This window comes from Stegostoma tigrinum, chromosome 32 (assembly GCF_030684315.1).
Source record: "Stegostoma tigrinum isolate sSteTig4 chromosome 32, sSteTig4.hap1, whole genome shotgun sequence".
Lineage (NCBI taxonomy): Eukaryota > Metazoa > Chordata > Chondrichthyes > Orectolobiformes > Stegostomatidae > Stegostoma > Stegostoma tigrinum.
Window position 1 is genome coordinate 38,711,952 of NC_081385.1, and position 26,569 is coordinate 38,738,520.

At 42.9% G+C, this 26,569-nt stretch overlaps 1 protein-coding gene across 1 annotated transcript in view; it reads right to left on the bottom strand.

Moving 5' to 3' along the window:
- acad8 (acyl-CoA dehydrogenase family, member 8) overlaps positions 1 to 21,817 on the bottom strand; it is a 107,149-nt gene extending 85,332 nt beyond the window's left edge. The window contains 3 exon segments of the mRNA XM_048562401.2: positions 15,493 to 15,662; positions 21,122 to 21,222; positions 21,689 to 21,817. Coding sequence (XP_048418358.1) covers positions 15,493 to 15,662; positions 21,122 to 21,222; positions 21,689 to 21,809 — 392 coding nt within the window. The 5' untranslated portion in view covers positions 21,810 to 21,817.
- Positions 21,818 to 26,569: the final 4,752 nt, after the last annotated feature.

The window sequence follows — 26,569 nt, forward strand, 5'->3', positions numbered from 1 at the left end:
GCAGGCGGTTGCAGGGAAAAGTGCCGGGTGTGGTGGGGCTGGAGGGGAGTGTGGAGCAGACAAGGGAGTCGCGGAGAGACTGGTCCCTCCGGAATGCAGACAAGGGTGGGGAGGGAAAAATGTCTTTGGTGGTGCGGTTGGATTGCAGATGGCGGAAGTGTCAGAGGCTGATGCGTTGGATCCAGAGGTTGGTGGGGTGTATGTGAGGACGAGGGGGATTCTCTTTTGGATGTTACAGCAGGGATGGGGCTTTAACCGTGAGTCTAACCCGCCCTCTACTGAACCCTTCTCCCAACTGCAACGCAAACCCTCCTCCTGGACACCACCACAAGGCTTCCTACCCTCTGTCGACCTCTTCACCTACAACTGCCATCAAGACATCAATCCCTTCAACCTCTCCACCCCCTCACCCACTCCAACCTCTCCCCCGCAAAACGTGCAGCCCTCCACCCGCACTGCTCCAATCCCAACCTCACCATAAAACCTGCAGACAAAGGAGGCGCAGTTGTAGTATGACGCACTGACCTGTACATTGATGAGGCCAGACGCCAACTCTCCAACACCACCTCCAACCGTCCCCTGTGACCATGACCACAACCCAAACACCAAACCATCATCTCCCAAACCATCCACAACCTCAGATGACCTCCCACCCACAGCCTCCAACCTCATCGTTCCCCAACCCTGCACCCCCACTTCTATCTCCTTCCCAAAATCCACAAACCCATCTGCCCTGGTCGACCCACTGTCTCCGCCTGCTCCTGCCCCACCAAACCCATCTCCACCTATCTGGACTCCATTTTCTCCCCCTTGGTCCAGGAACTCCCTACCTACGTCAATTACACCACCCACGCCCTCCACCTCCTCCAGAACTTCCAATTCCCCGGTTCCCAACATCACATCTTTACCATGGGCGTCCAGTCCCTACACACCTGTATTCTCCATGCCGATGGCCTAAAGGTCCTCCGCTTCTTCCTGTCCCACAGGCCTGACCAGTCCCCCTCCAGTGACACCCTCATCCGCTTATCCGAACTCGTCCTCACCCTTAACAACTTCTCCTTCAATTCCACCCACTTCCTACAGACAAAGAGGTTGGCCATGGGCACCCGCATGGGCCCAATTTATGCCTACCTCTTTGCAGGTTACATGGAACAATCCCTCTTCCGTACCTTCACTGGCTCTAAACCCCACCTCTTCCTCCGTTACATTGATGACTGTATTGGCGCCGCCTCGTGCTCCCACGAGAAGCTCAAACAGTTCATCCACTTCACCAACCCCTTCCACCTAGCCTTAAGTTCACTTCGACTATCTCTAACACCTCCCTCACCTTCCTGGACACCTGTCTCCATCTTGGGCAGCCACCTAGAAACCGATATCCATTTCAAGCCCACCGACTCCCACAGCTACCCAGGATACACCTTCTCCCACTCACCTTCCTGCAAAAATGCCATCCCCTATTCCAAATTCTTTCGCCTCCACCGCATCTGCTCCCAGGATGAGGCATTCTACTCCCGAACATCTCATATGTCCTTGTTTTTCAAGGACCGCAACATCACCCCCCCCCCCCGCCCCGCCCCCCCCGCCCCGCCCCCCCCCCCCCCACCCCCAGAGAATCCCCCTCATCCTCACACTCCACCCCACCAACCTCTGGATGCAACGCATCATCCTCTGACACTTCCTCCATCCGCAATCCGACCCCACTACCAAAGACATTTTTTCCCTCCCCACTCTTGTCTGCTTTCCGGAGGTACCGCTCTCTCCGTGACTCCCTTGTCCTCTCCACACTCTCCTCCAGCCCCACCACATCCAGCCCTTTCCCCTGCAACCACAGGAAGTGCTACATCTGCCCCCATACCTCCACCCTCATCCCTATCCCAGGGCCCAAGAAGACTTTCCACATCAAGCAGAGGTTTACTGCATCTGCTGTACCCGTTGTGGCCTCCTCTACATCGGAGAAACCAAGCGGAGGCTCGGTTCGCAACAAACAACTGCACCTCCCGGTGGCGAACCATTTCACGGTCACCTGATTACAGGAAACATATGGAAGATTTAAGCGGCTATTAGGTAGACATATGGATGATAGTATAGGGTAGTGGTGGAAGTTAGATAGACCTTAGGTTTAGGGTAAAAGTTCGGCACAACATTGAAGGGTCTGTACTGTGCTGTATTGTTCTATGTTCTAACTCCCCCTCCCATTCCTCAGACGACCTGTCCATCCTGGGCCTCCTGCAGTGCCACAATGATGCTACCTGTAGGTTGCAGAGACAGCAATGCGTATTCTGCTTGGGAACCCTGCAGCCCAATGGTATCAATATGGATTTCACAAGCTTCAAAATCTTCCCCTCTCCCCACCGCATCCCAAAACAGAAATCAGAAATGCAAAGAGGGGATAAGAGGTAGCATTGGCTGATAAGGTTAAGAATAAACCAAAGAAATTCTGCAAGTACATTAAGAATGCAAGGGTACCTAAAAAGAGGGCCGGACCCATTGAGGCAAGGTGGATTGGCCTTGCTAAATTGCCCATAGTGTTCATATGTAAGGTGGGTTTGGGGAATCACTCTGAGTGGGATGCACTGAGGATTGGTGTGGACTTGTTGGGCTGAAGGGCCTGTTTCCACACTATAGGGATTCTATGGAAATCTATGGAAGATTAAGGGGATCATCATGATGTTCAACCCCAGGAGATAAGTGAGACACTAAATGAATATTTCATGTCAGTTTTTACTGTGGTGAAAGAAACAGAAGCTAGACAATACCATGAACTAAAGTTTGAAGTTTTAAAACGTTCACATTACAAAATAGAAAGTTCGCAGGGTCTTAGAGAATATAAAGCTGGATAAATCTCCAGAACACGATCTAATGTAGCCTAGAACGTTATGGGAAGTAAGGGAGGAAACTGTGAGACCCCTTGCAGAAATAATTGCATCATCTACGACTACGTGTGAGGTGCCTGGAGACAGAGTAGCGAACATTGTACCTCTGTTTAAGAAGGGCTGTAAGGAGAAACCAGGGAACTATATACCCGTGAGTGTGACTTCAGTCATGGGTAAACTGTTGGAGATGATTTTAAAGCTTGGGTAACAAAAATTAGTTAGGGATAGTCAATATGGTTTTGTATGAGAAAGACAGTGTCTCACAAATTTGATTGGGTTTTTTGAGGAAATTTGGCACTGTTGTTCGGAATGATTTAAACTAATTGGAAGGGAATGGATGCCTTAACTAAACTCTGAGCAGGCAATCAGAGGCAGAAACTTAACAATTGACTGAAAGGCAAAGGAATCAGGTTACAAAGTGTACATCGCAGGAATTTGGAAGTATTAAAAGTATACATGTAAATATAAGGAATATTGCAAATTAAGCCAATGGGCTGAGGGCAGATAGACACATAGCAGGATGATATCATTGCTATAACAATAACTTTGCTTAAAGAAAAGCAAGAATCAGAGTTCAACATCCCTAGATAGTTTTCGGTCGGGGTAGAAAAGGGGATTAAAAAGGTCAGGGCATAATATTGATGGTTAAAATACCAATTATAGTCATGAGGAGGGAACATACAGTAATAGTAGCCATGATGATAGCCGGCACAGTTGACTTAGTGGTTAGCACTGGGCTTCAGATCGGTATGACAGGTCAGCACAACATCGACGGCCAAAAGGCCTGTACTGTGCTGTAATGTTCTATGTTCTGTGTTCACTGCTGCCTCACAAAGCCAGGGATCTGGGTGACTGCCTGTGTGGAGTTTGCATATTCTCCCCATGTCTGCGTGGGTTTTTGCTGGAAGCACTAGTTTCCTCCCACAGTCCAAAGATATGCAGGTTCGTTGGATTGGCCATGTTAAATTGCCCATAGTGTCCAGGGTGTGTAAACTAAGTGGATTAACCATGCTGAAATGCAGGACATCAAGCTTACCATATGAGTTGAGCTCAGAGCCAAATAAAAGGCCACCACACACCTGGAGTGTACAATCAAATGTTAGTTCAAATATGTAGCCAAATTTGTGTGCAAAAAGGAAAGGGCAATAATAGATAAGGGCTTCAACTCCTTGATGATCAGAAGAGCCTCTTCTGTACTATACACTTCTACCCAAATATTACCTAGTGTACAAAGTGTGGAGAAAACAGACAGCACAATTCTCCCATATTGAAGGGAATTTTTTTTAGCCATACATGTGATAAGCCCAACAAGAGAGGGCACAATTCTAAATTTAGACTTTGAAAATGAAGCTCGGCAGGTGGATGACTCACAAGTAGAATCAAAGAAGGGGGCCAATAAGCCCATCATGTCTGTACTGGCTCTTGAAAGAGCTACCCGCGAGAACCATTTCCCAGCTCAATCTCTAAAGCCCTCTAAATTAATTACTTTTGGATATATGTGCAACTGATTTGGGCTTCAAGGCATAAAAGGGACAATGTCAAAATCAACACATGACAAAAATGGCAAGTCAATGTTAGTTTTAAGTCTTGTATCATAATGCAAACACAGCTTGTAGCTTGTGATCAGCAACTGTTCTGAATGCCTTGTTATTCTGCATTCCAGTATTAGCTGAAGCATTACTTGGCTATCTGAATCCCGCCTTGTGACTTACTGACTATTTTAAAAATGTTGTCTCTATTTTAGGTTACACAGCTGGTTTTTATCATGCATCGGTATGTAGATGAAAGCAAAGTGGGGGTTAGACGGTGGTCATTGGTAATGTCACTGAACTTGTAATTTAATGGGGCTGTCTTGTGACACAGGTAATAATTCTATGCCTGGGCTGAGAGGCCTGAGTTCAAGTCCCATCTATTCAGAGGTGTGAAATAACACCTGTGAACAGGTTGATTAGAAAAGAAAATGAAATTTTAAAATAAAAGAAAAGATGAGAGCAGAGTGGGTTCGGTGGTGGACAGCAGTAATGTCACTAGACTTCATGAGTTAATGGGCTGTCTTGTGGCACAGTAGTTGTGCCCCTGTATCTGGACCAAAGAGGCCTGCTGTGTGTAATAACATCTCTGAGTTAGTTGATTTTAAAAATGCTTTGTTAAAAAAAAATGCCTGTCACATTAGACACTGGTTTAAGGTGAGAGAGCAAAGATATTAAAGGGACATAAGCAGCAACTTTTTCATGCAGAGGGTGTTGTGTGTACGGAATGAGCTACCAGAGGAAATGGTAGACTGAGTACATTTACAACATTTAAAAGACATCTGGATGGTTACATGAATAGGAAGGGTTCAGAAGTATATGGGCCATACTGGCAAATGGGACTAGATTAATTTAGGATATGTGGTCGGTGTAGACAAGTTGGATTGATGGATTTGTTTCCAAGTTGAACAGCTCTGTGACTGGCAGCTCAATATTCTAAGGCTCAAATATTCCAGGTGTGATCGAAAGGAATGTAAAAAAGGCAGAGGAGTTACTTTACTGATTAAGGAAATGCCACAGCTGTAGTAAGAGAGGACATCTTTGAGGGCTCATTCCGGAAAGCAATAGGTACAGAATTCAGGAATAAGAAAGATGCAATCACTATGATAGTGTTATACTATAAGCCTCCCAATCGCCAGTGGGAATTGGAGAAACTGATATGTAAGCAGATCATGGAAAGATACAAAACAACAGTATTTTGAGATAATGTTGATTGTAATTTCCTGGGACTGGGAGTCCCTTCGTGCCATGGGCTTCGATGGGACAGAATTTGTTAGGTGCATCTACAATATGTAGATATTCCAACTAGGGAATCAGGTCATTATACTGGAGAACGAGTTTGGCCAGGTGATCGAAGTTTCAGTGGGAGACTATTTTTGGGGACAGTGATCATAATTTATAGGTTTTAAGATATTTATGGAAAAGGGTAAGACTGATCCTTGAGTTTGTTCAGGTGTAGACAGTTCAGCTTCTACAAGTTCCATCTCCCCCAGAACAGGTTCCAATGCTCCAAAAGTCTGATGTCCCACCCTCCTATATCAGCTCTATGTTCAATTGGTCATTTGTCCTGTTTCTGTGCTATATCGTGGAACTGGGAGTAATCCTGAAACTGCACATTGAAAAGCAGGTCTTCTAAATCTCCTACATAGCTCTCTGACATCTGCTTTTGGGAGCTTGTCCGCATTATTATCTAAGTCATTAACACCAACACAGGTCATAATCTCTGGCTGATCAGCCTCCCTCAGACAGCACATCCGTTATCCTGGCATGAGAGGCAACATACCATTGTGTAGTCATGTCCACAACTGCAGAAACACCTGTCTGGTCCTGGAATACGGAATCCCCTGTCACTTTTACTCTTCCAAACATATTCCAATTCCCCTGTATGGTTCAGCCATCCATGTGTCACTGACATAGAACTGGCAGTTCTAGAGCCATCCTCCTCACCAGTATCCAAAATGGAATACTGATTAGCATGTAGGGTAAATTTAGGGACTCCTACAGTTGTGCTGTTCTCAATGTCAAAGATCCACAGAGGGTAAAGCCATGGTTTCTTTCAATTTAACTTAAACTATCAACTGCTCACAATATGGTCCTCTTTACAATGAAGAAACCAAACACAGTCTGGGTAACCATGCTACAAAACACCTCCATTAAGTTGGCAAGTGTGACTGATCTTCAAGTAATCTGTAGCTATGTTACCACATAAACTTGCCTGCCCTTAGCCTACTGCAGTGTTTGAATGAAGTTTAATGTAAACTTAAGCAACAGCATTTCATTTAATTAGATTCTAAACTGAACACTTGAAGAATTTCAGATAACTACCACCACAAGTCTTGGTTATTTTTTGAAAGGCAGCTCTTGTTAATAATTCTGCTTTTTCCTATTTATACCACAAGATTATTTTTATTATAATTTAATTATCCCACTCTCCTCTGGTCCTTCATCTTTACCTCTGACTTTTCAGTATAACTTGTCCTCTGGCCAGCACAGAAATTCTCTTTTCATTCTCCCCAAACTCCACCATCCCCTTTCTTTGCCTCAGTACCTACCTAAAACCTTTTCCAGTTGACATAAAAAGTCAACGACCTGAAATATAAATGCACTGTCCCCCGATGCTGCCAGATCTGCTGTGCTGTGTGTATTATATTTACAGAGCATCTTTCGTGTAAAGAAGGTGCTTCACAAGAGCATTATAAAGAAAAGTAAATCAGCTAGGCACCGGTATTAGCTCAGATTGGTCAGCATATTGTAAGACTAGCGCAATACTGAGGTGTGAAAAAGCGTGGAGATTGAGTAGGTGGCAGAGCTTGGGGCGAGGCACTGAAAGCAAGACCAGCAACAATGGAGTGATTAAAATCTGAAAGGTACACTAAGTTAGATTTAGAGGAACGTAGAAATCTCAAAGGGTGTGGGAGACAATCTCAAAGACAGGAAAAGAGAGATCATACAGATATTTGAAAGAGTGGGTGAATTTTAGAATTCCAAGAGCTAACATGGGTCAGTGCAGACAGGAGTGAAAGTAGAATGAGACATAGGCAGCAAGGTCTTTTGCAGTCAGAACATGGAAATCTAATCAGTTGTGGGTTCGAACAGTCAAGCCGAAGGTTAACAAGGACATGAATGAAGGTCTTAGCAGCAGATGAGCTGAGAAAGGGGAAAAGTTAGATGATGCTACGATTGGAAAAGTACGTAGACTTAATGATGGCACAGTCAATGTGGTTGGAGCTCATTTCGGCAGCAAATATGACATCATGATCACAAACAATCTGACTTAATCTTAGAAAATTATTTGGGGAACAGGTGATGACAGGAAAGAGAGCCTGAAGTAGGGCAATAATATTTAACTGGAAAAATATCTATTAATGGAAAGGTGGACAAACTGTCTACTAATGTTACAATAGAGGAGCAATTCTGTTTTTGTTTCAGGTTTCCACTACCGACAGTAATTAGCTTTGAATTTACATAATTTTGTAAAGGAAAACATCCTCACATGCTTCACTGACCCAAACAATTAAAAATAGAAGACCCTAATAGGATCAAAGGCTTGGAAAAGCTTTGGCATCTAAGGACTGTCTTAATGGAGGAAAAGAGAGGTCAAGAGACATTAGAATTTCAGTTGGGCGGCACGGTGGCTCAGTCATTAGCATTGCTGCCTCACAGCGTCAGGGACCCGGGTTCAATTCCACCCTTGGGCAACTGTCCGTGCGGAGTTTGCATATTCTCCCTGTGTCTGCTTGGGTTTCCTCCAGGTTGTCCGGTTTCCTTCCACAGTCCAAAGATGTGCAGGCTAGGTGGATTCGCCATGCTATATTGCCTGTGGTGTTCAGGGATGTGTGGGTTATAGGGGGATGGGTCTGGGTGGGATGGTCCAAAGGGTGGTGTGGACTTGTTGGGCTAAAGGGCCTGTTTCCAAGCTGTAGGGAATCTAATAAAACAATTTCAGTGGTAAAGCCAAAGTGGCTGAAATGGAGATCCAACATGGTACAACAAGGAGCTGGGAGACAAGAGGCTGAAGTCAGAAGAACAGAGGGATGAGGAAAGTGAGGGAGAGAGGGTGATGAAGTCTGCAGTTAATTAAACACACAACTGATAATTTCTACTTGGTTCATGTTTAGCTGGGTGTCAAGGAGCCAATGTACATCAACGGATACAAGCAAACTGTACTTCGCATGGATACGAAAACGGTGGAAGGGTTTTGAATGAGTAATCTTTTGTTCTGGATAGTGAGAAAAGGCCATCCAGAGAACACTAATATAAAAGGCTAAAGGGCAGAAGACAAAAGGGACAGACGATAAGGTATAGGACTGAAAAGCCTAATTTTGCTCCATCAAGTCTGCTCTGCCATTCGATCATGCCCGATACATTTCTCAACCCCATTCTCTTGCTTTCTCCCTGTAACCCTTGATTCCCTTACCAGTTAATATATCCATCCCTGTCTTAAATACATTCACAGCCTTCCATGGCAATGAGTTCCACAGATTCACCACCCCTGGTTGAAGAGCTTCCTTATCTCAGCTCTGAAGGGTCTTCCCTTCATTCCGAGGCTGTACCCTTTTGTCATGGTCTCTCCAACTAGTGGAAACATCTCCACATTCACTCTATCCAGGCCTCTCAACATTCTGTAAGTTTCAATGAGATCCCGGCTTATCTTTCTAAACTTCAGAATTCTCAACTGCTCCTGTAATTGAATATCCTTTATTGTCACATGCATTCAATACAAATTACAGTGAAAAATGTGTCCCGTTGCTCGTACCTAAGCACATTCACAAGAAAGGCCAAGACAGTGTCCCAATCCAGGCTACACATGCCCACACCATGCCGCTGAGGGTGCGTCCTGCTCCAGGCTTCCCATCCCACGCCATGCCGTTATCGGTGGCCTACATCACATGGAAGCGAGAGTCCTACTCCAGGCTTCATAGGCCGACCGACCAACTCTGTAACCACACTACCTCTTAAATCGCTAGCATGTGGAACCCATCAAGCCCAGCTCACCATCGGACAAGCGCTTCATCCACAGGACCATTTATGTAAACCTCCTTTGGATAGCCTCCAATGCCAGCAGGTCCTTCCTTAGATGCAGAGTCCAAACTGCCCAATATTCCAAATGTGGTCTGACCAGCGACTAATACATCCTCAACAATATGTCTCTGCTCTTATATAATAGCCATCCTGAAATGAATACTAAAAGTGCATTTGCCTTCCTAACTAACTGTCAATCGAACCTTCATGTTAACATTAAGAGAATCATAAATGAGGACACTGAAGTCCCTGTATGTTTCAGACTTACAAAGCCTTTTTCTGTTTTGAAAACAGTCTATCCCTCCACTTTTCCTACCTAAGTGCATAACCTTACACTTTACGACACTGTATTCCATCTTATATTTTTTTGCCCATTCTCGTAGCCTGTCCAAGTCCTTCTGTCGCCTCCTGAGTTCCTCAACAAGGTCTGTACTTCCAACTATCTTTGTTCCCCTGAAAACTTAGCAGCAATGCCCTTAGTTGTTTTGTCCAGACTAAATGATTAATGTGAATAGCTGTTGCCCCAGCACAGATCTATGGAGCTCCATGAGTTATTGGCTGCCATCCTGACAAAGACTCCTTCATTTTCACACTCTGTCTTCTGCCAGTCAGCCAATCCTCCATCCATGCCAGTACATATGGATGATATCTAACACCTCAGTCCTCTAACACCACAGTCTGCTGCCTAAATAAGCAACGTAGTGCGGTACATTGTCAAATCTGTTCAGAATATCCAAATAGATCACATCCACTGGCTCTCCTTTGACTAACTTACTCATTACTGCCGCAAAGAATTCTAATAGATTTATCAAGCATGATCTCCCCTTGACAAAAGTGTGCTGACTCAGCCCTTTTTACCTTGCACTTGCAAGTAGTCCACAATCTCATCTTGAATAATGCACTCTAAAATCTTACTAACAACTAAGATTAGGCTAAATTGTCTAGGCTTCCTGTCTTCTTCCTCCATACGTAAACTGGCCATTTTCCAGTCCTCTTGGATCCTTCCTGACTGCACTGATTTCTGAAAGATCACCACCAGTGCCTCTATAATCTCTCAGCTATTTCTTTCAGAACTCTGAGGTATAGTTCACTTACAGTCATTAAATAATACACCATGGAAACTGGTCCACACAAATCATGGTGTCCACTCAGCTAATTACAATTGCCCACATTTAGTCCACACCCCTCTGAAACCTTCCCATCCATGTACCGATCCAAATGTTTTTTTTAAAATGTTGCTGTTGTACACTTTTTCTGGTAGCCAATTCCATATAATCACCAGTCTCTGAATGAAGAAGTTGCGCCTCAGATCCTTCTCAAATCTATCCTCTCACTCTGGGCAGCACAGTGGCTCAGTGGTTAGCACTGCTGCCTCATGGTGCCAGGGACCCGGGTTTGATTCACCCCGGGTGACGGTCTGTGTGGAGTTTGCACAATCTCCCATTTTTTTTTTAAGATTTCCTCCAGATGCTCTGGTTTCCTCCCACACTCCAAAGATGTGCAGGCTAGGTGGACTGGCCATGTTAAATTGTCCGAAGTGTTCAGGCATGTGTAGATTATAGGGGGGATGGTTCAAGATAGGATGCTCTGAGGGTTGGTGTGGACTTACTGGGCTAAAGGGCCTGCTTCCACACTGTAGGGACTCTATGATCATATGATCTGTGATAATCTTTAAACCTATGCCCTCCAGTTTTCAATTCCCCATCCCTGGGAAAAACACTATATCCGTTCATCCTATCTATGGCCCTCATGATTTTATACACCTCAGAAAGGTCACCCTCATTCTCCTACGTTCCAAGGAATAAAGTCCTATCCTGACCAATTTCTCCCTACAACTTATCCTCAAATATTCTTTGCACATTTTCCAGTTTAACTATGTCTGTCCTATAACAAGGTGACCAGAACTGTACACAATAATCCAAGTGTGGCCTCACCAATGACTTATATAACTTTAACATATTGCTCCAACTCCTATACTCCGTGCCCCAACCAATGAAGGCCAGCATGCTAAATGCCTTCTTCACCATCCTGTCCACCTATGACTCCACTTTCAATGAACTATGTACTGGTACTCTACTTCTAGGGGTCCTTCTGTTCCACAACACTCAAGGCTTTACCACTTACTGTACAAGTCCTACCTTGGTTTGACTTTCCAAAGTTCAACACCTCATAACTATCTGTACTGAATCACATTTGCTGATCCCCAGTCCATTTCCCTATCTTATCAAGATCCGCCTGTAATTTTTGATAACCTTTTTGACTATCAATATTACCTCCTAATTTTCTATAATTTGCAAACTTACTAATCATGCCTTGTATATTAACATCCAGATCAATTATGTAAATAATAAATAGCAAAGGTCCCAGAACCAACCCCTGTGGCACAACACTAGTCACAGGCTTCCACTCCTAGAAACAACCTTCAATCATCAACCTCTACTTCCTACCATCAAGCCAATTTTGAATCCAATTAGCTAGCTCTCCCTGGATCCCATGTGACCTAGTTTTCATGACCAGCTTGCCGTGCGGGACCTTGTCAAAGGCCTTACGAAAGTCCATAATAAACAATAACTACCGTCCTATCCTCATTCATCCTCTTGGTTATCTCTTCGAAAAACTCTGGAAGATTTGTACGACATGACTTCCTGCACACAAATCCATACTGACTATCCCTAATTAGACCTTGACTATCCTGTTCCTCTGTATCCTCTTCAATAACTTGTCTGTCACTGATGTCAGGCTCACTGGACTGTAGTTCCCTGGTTTTGTCTTTAACAATGGAACATTAGCCACCCTCCAGTCTTCTGGAAATTCACTAGTCCAGGTGACATATCCAACTTCAGACCTTTCAGCTTCCCTAGCACCTTGTCCTTCATCTACTGCACTCACCTCGGCCCAATCTCTTTTGAAAGTTTGGTATACTGCTAGTGTTTTCTATTGTTAGAACTGATGTGAAGGACCCATGCAGTTCTTCCACCAAATCTTGTTTCCTCATTACGACTTCTCCAGCTTCACTTTCCAGTGGTACAATGCTCACGCTGTCTGTTTCTTATTTTTTTTAATGTTTAAAAAATTCTTACAATCTTCCTTTGTATTATAAGCTAGCTTCCCCTCACATTCAGTCTCTCAACTCTTATGTTTTTGGAAGTTATCCTCTGGTTTTTGAAAGGTTTTCCAATCCTCTGGCTTCCCAATAATCTTCAACACATTTTATGCTTTTTCTTTTGCTTTTATGCCATACCTGACTTTCCCTTGTCAGCCAAGGTTGCCTCAGTCTCACCTTAGTGTGTTTCTTCTTCCTTTGCGTGAATTTCTGCTGTGCCTCCTGAATTATTCTCAGAAACGCCTGTCATTTTTGCTCCACTGTCTTCCCCGCTAGGATCTCCTTCCAAAAACTCTGGCCAGTTCGTTCCTCATGTCTTTGAAGTTATCTTTACTTAATCGCAATACCACTAAATTCGAATCCAGCTTCTCCCTCTCAAACTGCAGGATGAATTCTAACACATTATGGCCATTGCCCCTAGGGTTTCCTTCACCTTCAGCTCCCTCATCAAGTCTGCCTCATTAAACATCATCAAATCCAGAATTGCTTGTTCCCTAGTGGACTCTGCTACAAGCTGCCCCAAAAAATCCCATCCCACAGACATCTTACGAATTCCTTATCTGGGGATCCGCTGCCAATCTGATTTTTTCAGTCTAACTACATATTGAAGTTCTGCATAATTATTGTAATACTGCCTTTGTTACATGCCTTTTCTATCTTCCGATATATTTTCTGTCCTTATTATACAATTCACCAGGACTTTGATCCCAGAAAGATCCAGATGGAGCCTGTCCATTCGAAAGAGCTCCCTCCTTCCACAGGTCTGATGCCAATATCCCACGAATTCAAACCCATTCTTCCCACAGCAATCTTTAAGCTATTTGTTGACATGTATCAATTTGCTCATGGCTAAAGTAGTAATCCAAAAATTATCATCTCTTTGGTCCTGCTTTCTAACCTACCACATAGATGCTCATATTTCCCACTGTATTGTTGGTATCTATGTAGACCACAACACCAGCAACTTTCCCTTCCTACTCCAAGTTCCTCTGTAGTGCAGATGTGATATCCTGAATCAGGCACCATGCAGTCTACACAGCCTTCTGTACTCTTGACCCTGGCCACAGAGAACTGCCTCTATTCCCCTGACTGTACTACCCCGATTACAACTACATTTTTCTTTTCTCTCCTCCTGAATGGCTCCCTATACCACAGTTTGCTCATCCTCTCATCCAAACAGGGGGCATGAATCACAAACATGCTGGACAAGCTCAAGGGTGGATGCTTCAACAACACAATCTCCTGGATCCCTCTATCTACCTTGCTCATACTCACAACATCCTGTCCCTGACCAAAATCAAGGTAACTAATGTAAGAGGTGTGACTGCCTCCTGAAACACAGCTTCCAGTTAACTTTCATCCCTCTTGATGTGTCACAGTATTTGAAAGTCAGATTGCAAACAACTCTGAGCCAGAGATTATCAAGCAACCAATACTTGCTACAGATGTGTTCACTACGAACTACAATAGGGTCCACCAGTTCCCACATCATGCAGGTACAACACATCACCTGCACTTGCATCTCTATTTGTTTACTTAGTTCTTAATCTGACTTAAAAATTTCCTCCTGGTCTTTTAGTTTGTAACCCATAAATATTTCCCCTATTTACCTTCAATTTAAAAGTAACCTATAGTGTAAATTCACATTAGAAGCTATCAAACAACAAATGAACAGGTTACTTATGACATCACCCTTGAGCTGCACCCCTGATCCGGGACTTCAACTAATTCTGTTTAAAAACAACTTACATGCCATGAGCCAAAACAAAAACAAGCAAAATGCACTTCTTTCCCACTGCACCAAATTCCCATGCTACCTCCAAATTCCCCATACTTTATACTCCCTTGGGCTGTCTCTCACTCTGGATCTCTCCTTCCTGGCCGTGCGCAGCTTAATGGCAATAAAAAGAACGGCATTAAATTGTGAGCGATGTTCCAGAGAAGTCATTTTATGCTTACTTCTAACTGCATAAAGTACTCGTGTGGACTCAGGGATTGAGAGTCATAATTGTTGATGATACAAAGGTGAAGACAACATGGAAGTGATGGTGCCCTGAAGAAATGACTACTCTTGTCCTCTATGTTTCGTAGACATTTCTACTGAGTAGAAACTCACTCACCTCAACTTTTCCTTATTAGGCAGTCTTTCTATTCCCAGCACCAACTTCATGAGCCAGCTCTGCACTGCCTCTGATGCCAGCATATCTTTCCTTAGTCAAAGGGCTCAAAACCCTTCACAGTATTCTGGCTGTGAACTGACTAATGCATTATGTAGTTTTCACGAAACCTCCCCACCTTTATACTCTAACCCTCTTGAAATAAAGGTCAACATTACATTTGCATTCTCTAATACCTGCTGAAGGTGGGAGTTAGCTTTTTATGATTCATGCACGAGGCCTCGCAAGTTTGGTAGCTTTCTTTAGTCTTTCTCCATTTAAATAATATGTAGCTCCTATATTCTTTATGCCAGTTGGACGGAGCCAAAGAAACTTCCTCTTTAACAGAGTCTTTGACATTTCCCCACATTAGATTCCATCTGCCAAGTTTTTGCCTGCTTGCTTACACTGCCCTATATGCCTCTACAGGTTGTGTCATTCTCAACACTTGCCTTCCCACTTATTTTGTTATCCATAAATTTAGCTACAGTACTTTCACTTTCCTTATTCAAATCAAATATGTTGTATGTAATTGTGGCCCAAGCACCAATACCTGTGGCACTTCACTAGTTATAGGTTTTCCCCACTACTTTCAAGCTGCCTCTTCAATCATGTTTTCATTCAAGACCCCTAATTCTCTTACTATTGCTAATTCCTCTGTCCTTTTGCAAAACCTCCCTATTCATATACACTATAATAGACATCCACTGTTGTTGCTGTGGCAAGCAGTAACATCACAGGGAGAGGATCAGTTGCTCTGGAAACTTTAAAGTTCTTGTGGGTTGGGTGCCATTTCCAATGCTACTTACTTATGAATGCTGATGTAAGCAGTGGTACTTGCACAGCCTGTTGACAGGGCCTCAAATATGATTGAGGTGTCCACTCGTGATAGTCCTGATCCCCCAACATCTGGACGAACATAAATCCCACCAAATCCAAGTTGCGCAGCTTTCCTCATTGTCTCCACTGGAAAAATTTCCTGCACAATATTAAAAGACAGAAATGATAAAATGATCTTTCAAAGAAAGGAAGTGGGGAACATACAATATGGAGAAAACTAGTGGTAAATCAGAGGAATGAGAAAGTTTTAACAGCCATCATAAGATGGCCAACATAAAGGGAGGAAAAAAAACTTACATCAAACCAGAAAGTAACATAAAAATAGACAGTTAGGGCTTCTTAAACATATAAAAAGTAACACAGAGACAACAGTAAACAGAGAACAAGGCGGAGAAATGATGGGTGACAGAAAACAGCCAAGGAGTTAAACAAATACTTTCCAGTCTTCACAGTACAAGATACTATTGCCATTACAAAAGTACTAAATGGGGGAAGAAGAAGAACTAAATATAATTATCAGTAGAGAGAAGTTTTAAGAAAACTATTGGGGTTAACCATCTACTGGGCTTGATGGGTTGCATCTAGGTTTAAAAAGTAGCAGCAACAGAAATGGTGGATGCACTGTCCTGATCCTCCAAGAATTGTTAGATCCTGGAAAAGTTTCAGAGGATTGGAAAGCTGTCTAAGGAACAACCTTACTTACAACAGAAAGACAACAGTAGGTCTAATAGACGCTAATATTTTCCAAATCACAGATCTTAAACTATTATAAAAGATGTAATAGTGGAACATGTAGAAATTCATAATGTAATCAATTAATCATAAAAAGAAATCCGCCTGACAAATATATTACAGTTTTTTGAGGAGGTAGCAAACAGTGAATAAAGGGGAACCGGAAGATGTAGTCTATCTGGATTTCCAAAAGGCATTCAATAATGTACCATACATAAGGTTACTCAATGAGAGCCCATGGTAATCTGGATAGTGTAGAGGACTGAGGAGATAGGAATGGCTAATTTACAGAACACAAGATTGCGACATAGGAGTCATTTTCATGATGGCAAACTGAAAACCATGGAATGATGCAGGGGCCACAATTATTTACAATATATCAACTTGGATAGTGGAAGCAAACATACTATTGCTAAGTTTGTGGTTGAAAAAATAGGTGGGTAGGCAAGTGGTGATATTAACATAAGGAGTCTACAGATGGATAGACAGAGCTAGCGAATACCTAATGCTGAAGCAAATGGAATGTAATGTGGGAAAATGTGAGGTTATGCACTTTAATGGGAAGAACAGAAGAGGTCAATAGGGCTTGTGAAAAGACTGCAAAAGGGCTGCACAGAGGAACAAGAAGATGTTAGTATATGAATCACAAAAAACTAGCATGCAAATTCAGCACTTCATAGGGAAGGAAAACAGAAAGGAATGTTTTGCTAAAACTAAATGAGGCACTGATCAGACCACAACAGAAGTACTTAAACAGTTTCAGTTGCCTGATCTCAAAAAAGATATTCTGGTAGTGTGGGTAATCCAGAGGAGGTTCACTAAGTTGATCACAGGTATGGAAGGATGTTGTCATGAGGAAAAGTTGAGTCATTTAGGCTTGTACTTACGTAAGTTCAGAAAAATGAGAAGGAACCTTACAGAAACATGCAAACTTCTTAGAGGCTTGAAAGGGTCAATGGGGAAATGGATTCCAGGTATAGAGAGCAATATATCAAGAGTGAGCAGGCATCTATTTCTCAATATTGTCTCAGAATGGTGAATCTGTGGAATTCTTTGTAGCATGGGGTTGTCAAAGGTGGGCCGTTAAGTATATTCAAGGCTGAGATGGTTAGATTTCTAATCATTAAAGTAATCACAGTTTATGGGTAATCCAGAAAAATGGAGTTAAGGATGATCAGAACTTAAAACAGTACTGCACAGCACAGGAACAGGATCTTTGTCCCATGTCTGTGTCAACCACGATACCATTCTAAATTAATTCTATTTGCCTGCACATGACCCATATCCCTCTGTTTCCTGTCTGTTCATGTGTTTGTGTAAATGCTTCTTAAACATTGTTAAGGCCTCTGATTTTACCATCTTCCCTCGTATCTTGTGCCAGGCACCTACCACTGTTTTTCTTGCACATCTCCTTTAAATTTTTCACTGCTCACTTTAAAAGAGCAGCTATGATCTCATTGAATGGCCTACTCTGCTCCTATGTCTTATGGTCTTTCAGTCCAAAACAAAACCCAAAGGAAATATAGAAAATATAACTTTCTCCAAATTGACAGTCCCCTATGTGTAATGATACAGCAAGTATAAAGTATGTCACAGCACACGTCTTCACCCTCTGTAGTACAGACCCATTTTAACTCCTATGAAGACTTGAAACCAGTATATTAAATGGATTTAGTCACAGATGAAGTGTAGTGGTTATAGGCAGCATTCTCAAAACAACATTAAACATTGACGAATGCCACATAGTACTGATCACAGTGATAGCAAGGTCAATCGTTTGACAAAAACAGCTGTGGAATTGTGAATAGTAGTTGAATTGTCAATTTAATTTACCTGAATTTAAATAGGATCAATGTAGATAAAAATCAAATTAGTTTTTGGATACGATTAGGAAATGAATAAGTGTTCTAGGAGTTTTCTCATGACAACATTGTGAAGTAATAAGTAAATGATGCTGGGACTCTCAACATCTATTTTGCATATAAATTGTTGGCAAAGTGAAACAGGCTGAGGTTTTATTGTCAGCAGCAAAGCAATGGAGCTGACCACTGACTTTGAAGAAAGCTGGCTGGTAACCTGTGTCTGGATTTCTGATCACACAACAACTCTTTTTAGTTCCACGCCACATCAAATCTAGCCCTTGGTGTGTGGCAGTCAAGGCAGAAAATGGCAATTTGCAATTACTGGCATATCCTCATTACAAACCAGGAGGTTAAAAGCATTTGAAAACACATCACTATTTTCCAAATAGCCAAACTGTAATAACCGTACTTAGCACTAAAAATAAGATTTCTATAAAAAGGAAAAAAAATTAAACTATGGAATTTTTAATCAGAATAATATGACTTTCCACTACTAGAGTTAGCTTTTCAGGGAGAGTCTGAGGGTATTCTGTGGTAGTCATAACATCAGTCTGCTATGAAATGCAGTTACACTCCAGTCAACAAACTCCAACTTTTCCAGGGCATTTAGAGTGAGACAACCAGTCCCAGTGATCAAGACCACAATGGAGATTACAGTCTGGGCAAAACCTCTACAGTGCAACTTCTGAAATAGCAGAGAAACTTTATTTATTCATGAGGGTGCAAGTGTCACTGGCAACACCAGTACTTATTGATGCTTACAGAAATGTCTGGGTTTCATCTTATTCTGCACATGACCAGTCTCCTGAAGTTACCATCAGTATCAGTGGTATAATGAAATACTTCATTGTCACTGTGACAACAAAGCCCAGGCCACTGTAACATATATAATCACTCCCTTGAAAATTTATTCTGTTTAGTTGTAAAGATGGTTTTGTTCTGTTCTAAATTTAAAAACTTACAAGGACTTAACTAGTGATAGCGGGTTAATGTGATTACAAACATTAAAACGGCAGCACGAACAAAATTAATCTTGATATAACAAATTTAATCAATCGTGACTGTATAAAACCTAATGCATTAAAATGAGCATTCTACAGGAAAACACCAAACACCCTGCCTACCTGAAGATGTAATTTTAAGAATCAATGGGTCAACTTTCAGATCCATTGGGTTAAAACTATTTGTTAACAAGTGGCATTTGTGTCACTGTTTATCCAATAGAAAGGATAAGGAGGCTATGGGATCCTATTTGCACTTACTCATATCTTATTCAATTAATAATTCTCACATTGTCAGCATTTAGTACACATTCCTGCTTATCAGAAGGTGGCAATGAACATTCTCCTTGAATTGCCAAAGTCTTTGTTTGAGAATACTTCCTGAACTCAGAATGCATTGAGACTGAGGGGGGAAGCTGGAAGTGTCGGTATTCCCATGCACCTGCTGCCCTTCATCTGGATGGTGTACATTGTAAGATAATTGAATGCATCTGTAGACCGTGCCCATTCCAGCTATATTTTCTCCATCAGAAAACTTAACATTTAGGTGTGTGTACAATATCTTAATCAAATGGGCAGCTATGTTCTGGGTGGTGTCATATATCTTAATAGTTGTTGGAGCTGCTCCAATTACATAACTGAAAAGGGCTTGATCACATGCCTGGTTTGTGTTTTGCAGATGATGGTGAACTTTTTTGTTGCAAAATTGTCATTCTCATCTGCTTTTAAATATTTAAATGTAACTGTTTGGACATATAGTCTCACATCAACATGGCAGGTGGAACTTGAACCCAGGCCTCAGAAGTTGGGACACCAGTGCATCTCAAGTGCCTTATAATGGTATCCAAGGAAATTTGGCAAATTTGATCCATAACTGCTAAGTGGCAGGAAGCAGCTAATGGTTGAGGCATGCTTTCTGACTACAAAAGTTGAGGTCTCACATGCGATTTGTGCTGTTGTGATTTTTATAAGTGATTTAGACTTTAATGCAGGCGAGTTGATCAGTAAGTTTGCAGAGGGTATTGGCAGACTGGGCAGATGGTGGGTCAGTGGAAAATAAAATTCAATCACGATAAATGCAAAGTGAAGCACTTGGGAGGGCAAACCAGGCAACCAAACAACTGATCAACAGTAGGACTCTGGGAAGCACCAAGGATCAGAGGGACCTTGATGTGGTAGTACACTGGTCCCTTAAGGTATCAGCATAGGTGGATAAAGTGAGTAAGGTGGCCTATGACACTTTATTACTTGTATTTTCAAAGACTTATGGCTAATACCCGAGCAGACGGAATTAGCAAGTAACTGAATGTAATGTAACTGAAAATAAACAAATCAAATAAGAATTGTTTTAAGTCAATAAATGTGGAGCTAGAAATGCACAGCAGGTCAGACAGCATCCAAGGGGCAGGAAAGTAAACATTTCAGGCCAAAACCCAGGCAACACAGTTTTAAACTATTTACTCAGACTGGCAAAAGGCAGGGAGAATGGACAGGTAAATGAACAATTAATTCCAACAAATGAATTAGTGCTTTAAGATTATAAAAGATTTCAATAGAATGAAAGAAAAAGGTTCCACTTGCAGACACTTTGGATAACTTGGATCATGATTCCTTGGTTGGAACAGAAACATTGTTCTGGTCCAGTTGGATGAATTAATCTATTAGCTGGTGGCAAATTCCATGTTTTCTGATAACATTCAGGGAGAAAATCAAATTGGCTAAAGTCTATTTCTGTAATGAGAAGGCCTGAAGAAAAAGATCGTGCAGTCTGCCCTACTGGATGAAGACAACTGTGAGCTCTTCTGCCTTGTCTTTTTGAGATTCATCAACATTGCATTTTCAGCCTTCACTGGTTGCTCAACTGTCCTTCACCGTTTGCAAGTGGATACAGCAGAGGTCCGATCAGATCAACGACTGTGCAATCACTGTTTTATGCAGTGTTCTAATTTTTAAAAAGTATCTGGTCAACAAGAACATGTGCATTCAGCAGGATGTTACTTTACCTTCTGATCCCACTCTGCCATGTGTGGACTCATTTCATTCAAAGCAAAACTAAAGGCAATTTTCTGGAATTCTTTTTGGTCATCTGAGAGCCCTATGGAAGCTGTAAGAGAAAAGGGCGGCTGAGGCAACATCTTGTACTCTAACTCAAAGGTGAAGTCGTTCAGTCCCTTGTACCTACGTGAACTCTTTGGGAACTATCCAATTAAGTCTTTTCTTGCCTCATTAACCCCAAAAATTCTTTCGTTTTCAAATATTTATTTCACCTCCGTCTACATCTTTTACTAATGAGTTTAAACCGGTATCTCCAAGTTACGAAATCTTTTGCCGCAGCAATTTCTCCTTATTTACTAATCAACATTTTAAACACGCCCATCATGCTTTCGCTGATGTTAAGAAGAACCGACTCCAATTTCTCTGAATGCCCTTCTCAGAGGCGCCAGGTCCTCTGATACCACCGGGGCATCTAACCGGCTCCAGCAAACGAGGGTTTCTATACTGCGGCCCCTGACTAACCACCATCGCCCAAGCGCAGCCAACCCTGCGCCTCCGTCACAGTCTCCGCTCACGGTCGATACAGCTGTAAACGGTCCTGTTGGGCACCGGACTCAGCAGGGGGGCCCAGGCCCTGACAAAACCCGAGACATTAGAGAAGCATCTCCAAACGGAGCGCGGAGCTATGAGCGCCATCGTCCTGAAAGACCTTACAGTCAGAGCATGAGCGCAGCCAAGATTGGGGGCCGTGCCGGTATTGGCTGGTGGGGAGGGAGGGGCGTGGCCAGGCGTTTGACGGTTCCAGGTCACAGTGACGTTAGGGGCGTGGCCATGGTCGGGGCGGAGCTGGAGTCTGTCCGTGAGAACGGACACAGGTGAGGGGCGGGCTATTGTGAGGGCAGGGCCAACGTTGAGGAGCAGGTTCAGGGGTGGGAGGAACCATGGATTCATGGAGCCAACAAAATTTTAGCAGAAAACAAGAATTGAAGTTGTCGGAAAAACTCAGCAGGTTTGACAGCAACTATGGAGACAAAGCAGAATTAATGTTTCTAATCTAGTGACTCGAGAACTAGAAGCCGCTAGGAAAAGGTAGTATTTGTTTGGGTGGAAGGGTTGGTCGGAAAAGAGTGTATGGATAGATGGAGAGGGAACGCAGAGGTAGAGACAAAAAGGGCAGGCAAACGACAGATTGTTGACAGGAACTTCTCCCCCCACTGCATCCCAAAACCAGCCCAGCTCGTCCCCGCCTTCCTAACCTGTTCTTCCTCTCACCTATCCCCTCCTCCCACCTCAGGCCGCACCTCCATTTCCCACATACTAACCTCATCCCGCTCCCTGGACAGACTTATCCACTCCCTACCTCCCCACCCATTCTTCTCCTCTATCCATCTTCGGTCCGCGTCCCCCTCTCCCGATTTATTCCAGTTCCCTCTCCCCATCCCCGTCCCTGATGAAGGGTCTAGGCCCGAAACGTCAGCTTTTGTGCTCCTGAGATGCTGCTTGGCCTGCTGTGTTCATCCAGCTCGACACTTTGTTATCTTGTATTCTCCAGCATCTGCAGTTCCCATTATCTCTGATGACAATAAAAGCTAGGTAGGTAACACTGGGCGTAATGGGAACTGCAGATGTTGGAGAATACAAGATAACAAAGTGTGGAGCTGGATGAACACAGCAAGCCAAGCAGCATCTTTTGTGCTCCTCAGACGCTGCTGGCCTGCTGTGTTCATCCAACCCCACACTTTGTTATCTAGGTAACACTGGGGACTATTATTGAAAATTGGTTTATTGTAGTAGATCATTTTACAACATAATCTCAGAGGCCTCAAGGTACAGGTCAACAACTATTTGTAAGCTAAGTTTAGGGAAGTCTGCCAGAGAAAAGATTCTCAGCACTCTCACTCAACAAGGAATAATCAAATATTTGTACATTGTGAATCAAGTGGACAGCAGTTACTCAAATCCTGAAATTGTCTGTTTTAGACAAACATTTTTACACATTCCAAAAGTGGCAAGGGATATGTAAAATCAGTTTTCACCATGCCCTATCTACAAGAACACTTGGATAAACTTCAACAACTGCACATGCCTGTCTGGCTTAAGAGTAAAGAGGGAAAGTGGCTCAACCATGGCTAACAAGGGAAATAAGGGGTTGTGTTAAAGTCAAACAAGAGGCATTAAAATTGGCCAGAAAAAGCAGCAAACTTGAGGACTGGGAGAAATTTAAAATACAGCCCAGGAGGACAAAGGGTTTAATTCAGAAGTGGAAAATAGATTAAGAGAGTAAGTTTGCACAAAGATGTGAGAAGAGAAAAAGATTTGTGAAGACAAATGAAGGTCCCTTATGGTTAGAATCAGGTGAATTCAAAATGGATAACAAAGAGATTCTAGACCAGTTGAACCAATACTTTGGATATGTCTTCATGAAGGAGGACACAAATGACCTTCAGGAAATGCTGGGTACAGTGGGTAAAGCATAAAGGAGGAACTGAAGGAAATCCTTATTAGTTAGGAAATGGTATTGGGGGAATTGCTGGGATTACAACATGAGAAGTCCCCAAGGCTCTGCATCTCAGAGTACTTAAGTAAGTGGCCTTTGAAATAGCAGATGAATTGGTGGTCATTTCTCAGCATTCGATAGATTTGGGAAGAGTTCCAATGGACTGGAGGGTAGCTAATGTAATCCCATTCTTTAAATAATGAGGAAGAGAAAAAAATGGGGAATTATAGATCAGTTAGGCTGACATCAGTGAGGGGGAAGATGCTGGAGTCAATTACTAAAGATGAAATAACTGAGCATTTAGAAACTGGTGATAGAATTTGTCCAAGTCAGCATGGATTCACCAAGGGAAAGTAATGCTTGACAAATCTTCTGGAACTTTTTGAACATTTGACCAATAGAGTGGACAAGGGTGTATCAGTGAATGTTGTGGATCTGGACTTTCAAAAGGCTTTTGACAAAGTTCCATGTGAGATTAGTAAACAAAATTGAAGCTCATGGTATTGGAGAAAATGCATTGATGCGTGCGAGTCCTTTTCAGAGTGGCAAGAAGTCACCAGTGGTGTGCCACAGGGTTTAGTGCTGGGACCCAGCTGTTGACAATATGCGTTAACAATTTAGACAAAGGAATCGAATGCAATATCTCCAAATCTGCAGATGACACTACGTTGGTTGGCAGTGTGTGCTGTGAGGAGGAATCTAAGAGGCTGGAGGGTGACTTAGGCTGGTTGAGTGGGCAAATACTTGGCAACTACAACATAATGTGGATAAATGGTGGCAAAACAAGAAGGTAGATTATTATCTGAATGGTGGCAGTTTAGGAAGAGGTGAGGTGCAACGAGACATAGGTGTCATGGTGGAACAGTCACTGAAGATTTGGCATGCAGGTGCAGCAGGCCTTGAGGAAAGCTAATGGCATGCTAACGTTCATTGCAAGAGGATTTGATTATAGTAGTAAGGATGTCTTGATGTCGTTATACAGGGCCTTGGTGAGGCCGCAATTTGAGTATTGTGTGCAGTTTTGGTCTCCTAGTCTGAAGAAGAACATTTGTGCTATTGAGGAAGGCCAGTGAAGGTTCAGCACACTGATTCCCGAGATGGCAGGACTGACATATGACTGGGCTTCAACTCACTGGAATTTAGAAGAATGAGGGGGGATCTCATAGAAACATAAAATTCTGATGGGACTGAGCAGGCTAGATTTGGGAAGAATGTTCCAGATATTGCGGAAGTCCAGAACATGAGGTCACAGCCTCAAAATAAGGGATAAGCCATTCAGGACTGAGGTGAGGAAGAATTTAATCACTTAGTGGGTTGTGAACCAAGGCAATTCTCTACTATAGAAAGCTGTTGGAACCGGTTTGTTAGATATACTCAGGAGGGAGCTGTGTATAGCATTTGCAGCTAAAGGAATCAAGAGGTATGGAAAGAAAATGGCAATGGGATACTGAGATAGCATAATCAACCATGATCATTTTGAATGGCCTACTGCTGCCTCACATCGCCATGGACCTGGGTTCGATTCTACTTTTAGATGACTTCGATGCGGAGTTCGCACATTCTTTCCATGTCTACATGGGTTTCCTCCAGGTGCTCCAGTTCCCTCTCACAGTCCTAAGGTGTACAGGTTAGGTAAATTGACTACACTAAACTGTCCATAATGTCCAGGGAAATGCTGACTAGGTGGATTAGCTATAGGAAGTGCAGAGTTAGAGGGATAGGTTGTCGGTGGGGCGGTGGGGATTCTGGGTGAGACTGCAGTGATTGGACCTAAGTGACCAGGTGGATCTTGTTGTGTTCCCTGATTGGGGCTGTTCACCTACGCCAATCAAAGAGCCATGGCTTACAGATAAAAACATGAGCCTAGGGGTGCTGTTTGATACTGATGCTGTAGTCACATGGGTGGTATGTTAATAACGTTATTTGCACGCTTGGTTTTTTTAAACTGTGTCACACCTGTACAACAAGGGTGCTGGGGAAGATAAGTGGGGGGGAAAAAAAAAGAAAAAAATAACCAGGAGATTAGGATCTCCTCAGTTGAGGACTGACTCTGAGCTGGCTGGCCATTGCCAAGGTTTTCCTGTTGGAGGAAAAAAGAAGGTTCACTTTTGGCTGTGTTGGCCTCCTCTTTGCTTGTGAGGAAAAAAAATATATAAACAAGAGTCTCAGGGATTCTGCTCACTGTAGGGACTGGCTTTGAGATGACTGTTCAGGGTGCATATACAGCGCACGTGTAAATAAAGGGTGATTTGGTGATGGGTTACGGGTCTCTATGCTTTCTCATTGCCACTGAAAGAACTGCACAAACAGGAGATTCAGAAAGTCTCCTTATTGTAAAGGACTGGTTCTGAGTGCCTGGTTACAGCCCATGTACTGTATATCTGTAAATAAAGAGTGATTTGGGATGGAATACCTGCCTATGTACAGATATTTCAGTAGGTACACGTGGTCATAGAGCCATTCAGTGTGGTAACAGACCCTTCGGTCCAACTTGTCTGTACCGACCAAACATGCCAATCTGACCTAGTCCCATTTACAAACATATCCCTCTCACCTCTTCTTATTCACATCTTTAAATGTTGTAACTATACCTGCCTCCACCACTTCCTCTGGCAGCTCATTTCCATACATGCACCACCCTGTGTGTGAAAAGATTACCCCTCAGGTCCTTTTTAAATCCTACCCCCCCATCTTAGACCTATGTCTACTAGTTTTGGACAAACCCATCCCAGGAAAAAGAACTTTGCTATTCAGAGTCCATAGGTGTGAGGCTGGAAAAGCACAGCAGGTCAGATAGTATCAGTTCAGCAGGAAAGTCAACATTTCAGATCGAAACCCTTCGCCGGTCCTGATACAAGTCCTGATACAGTCAGCCGAAACAATGACTTTCCTGCTCCTCTGATCAGCATTAGCATCCGCTTCTTCCTGTCCCGCAGGCCCAACCAGTCCCTCTCCACTG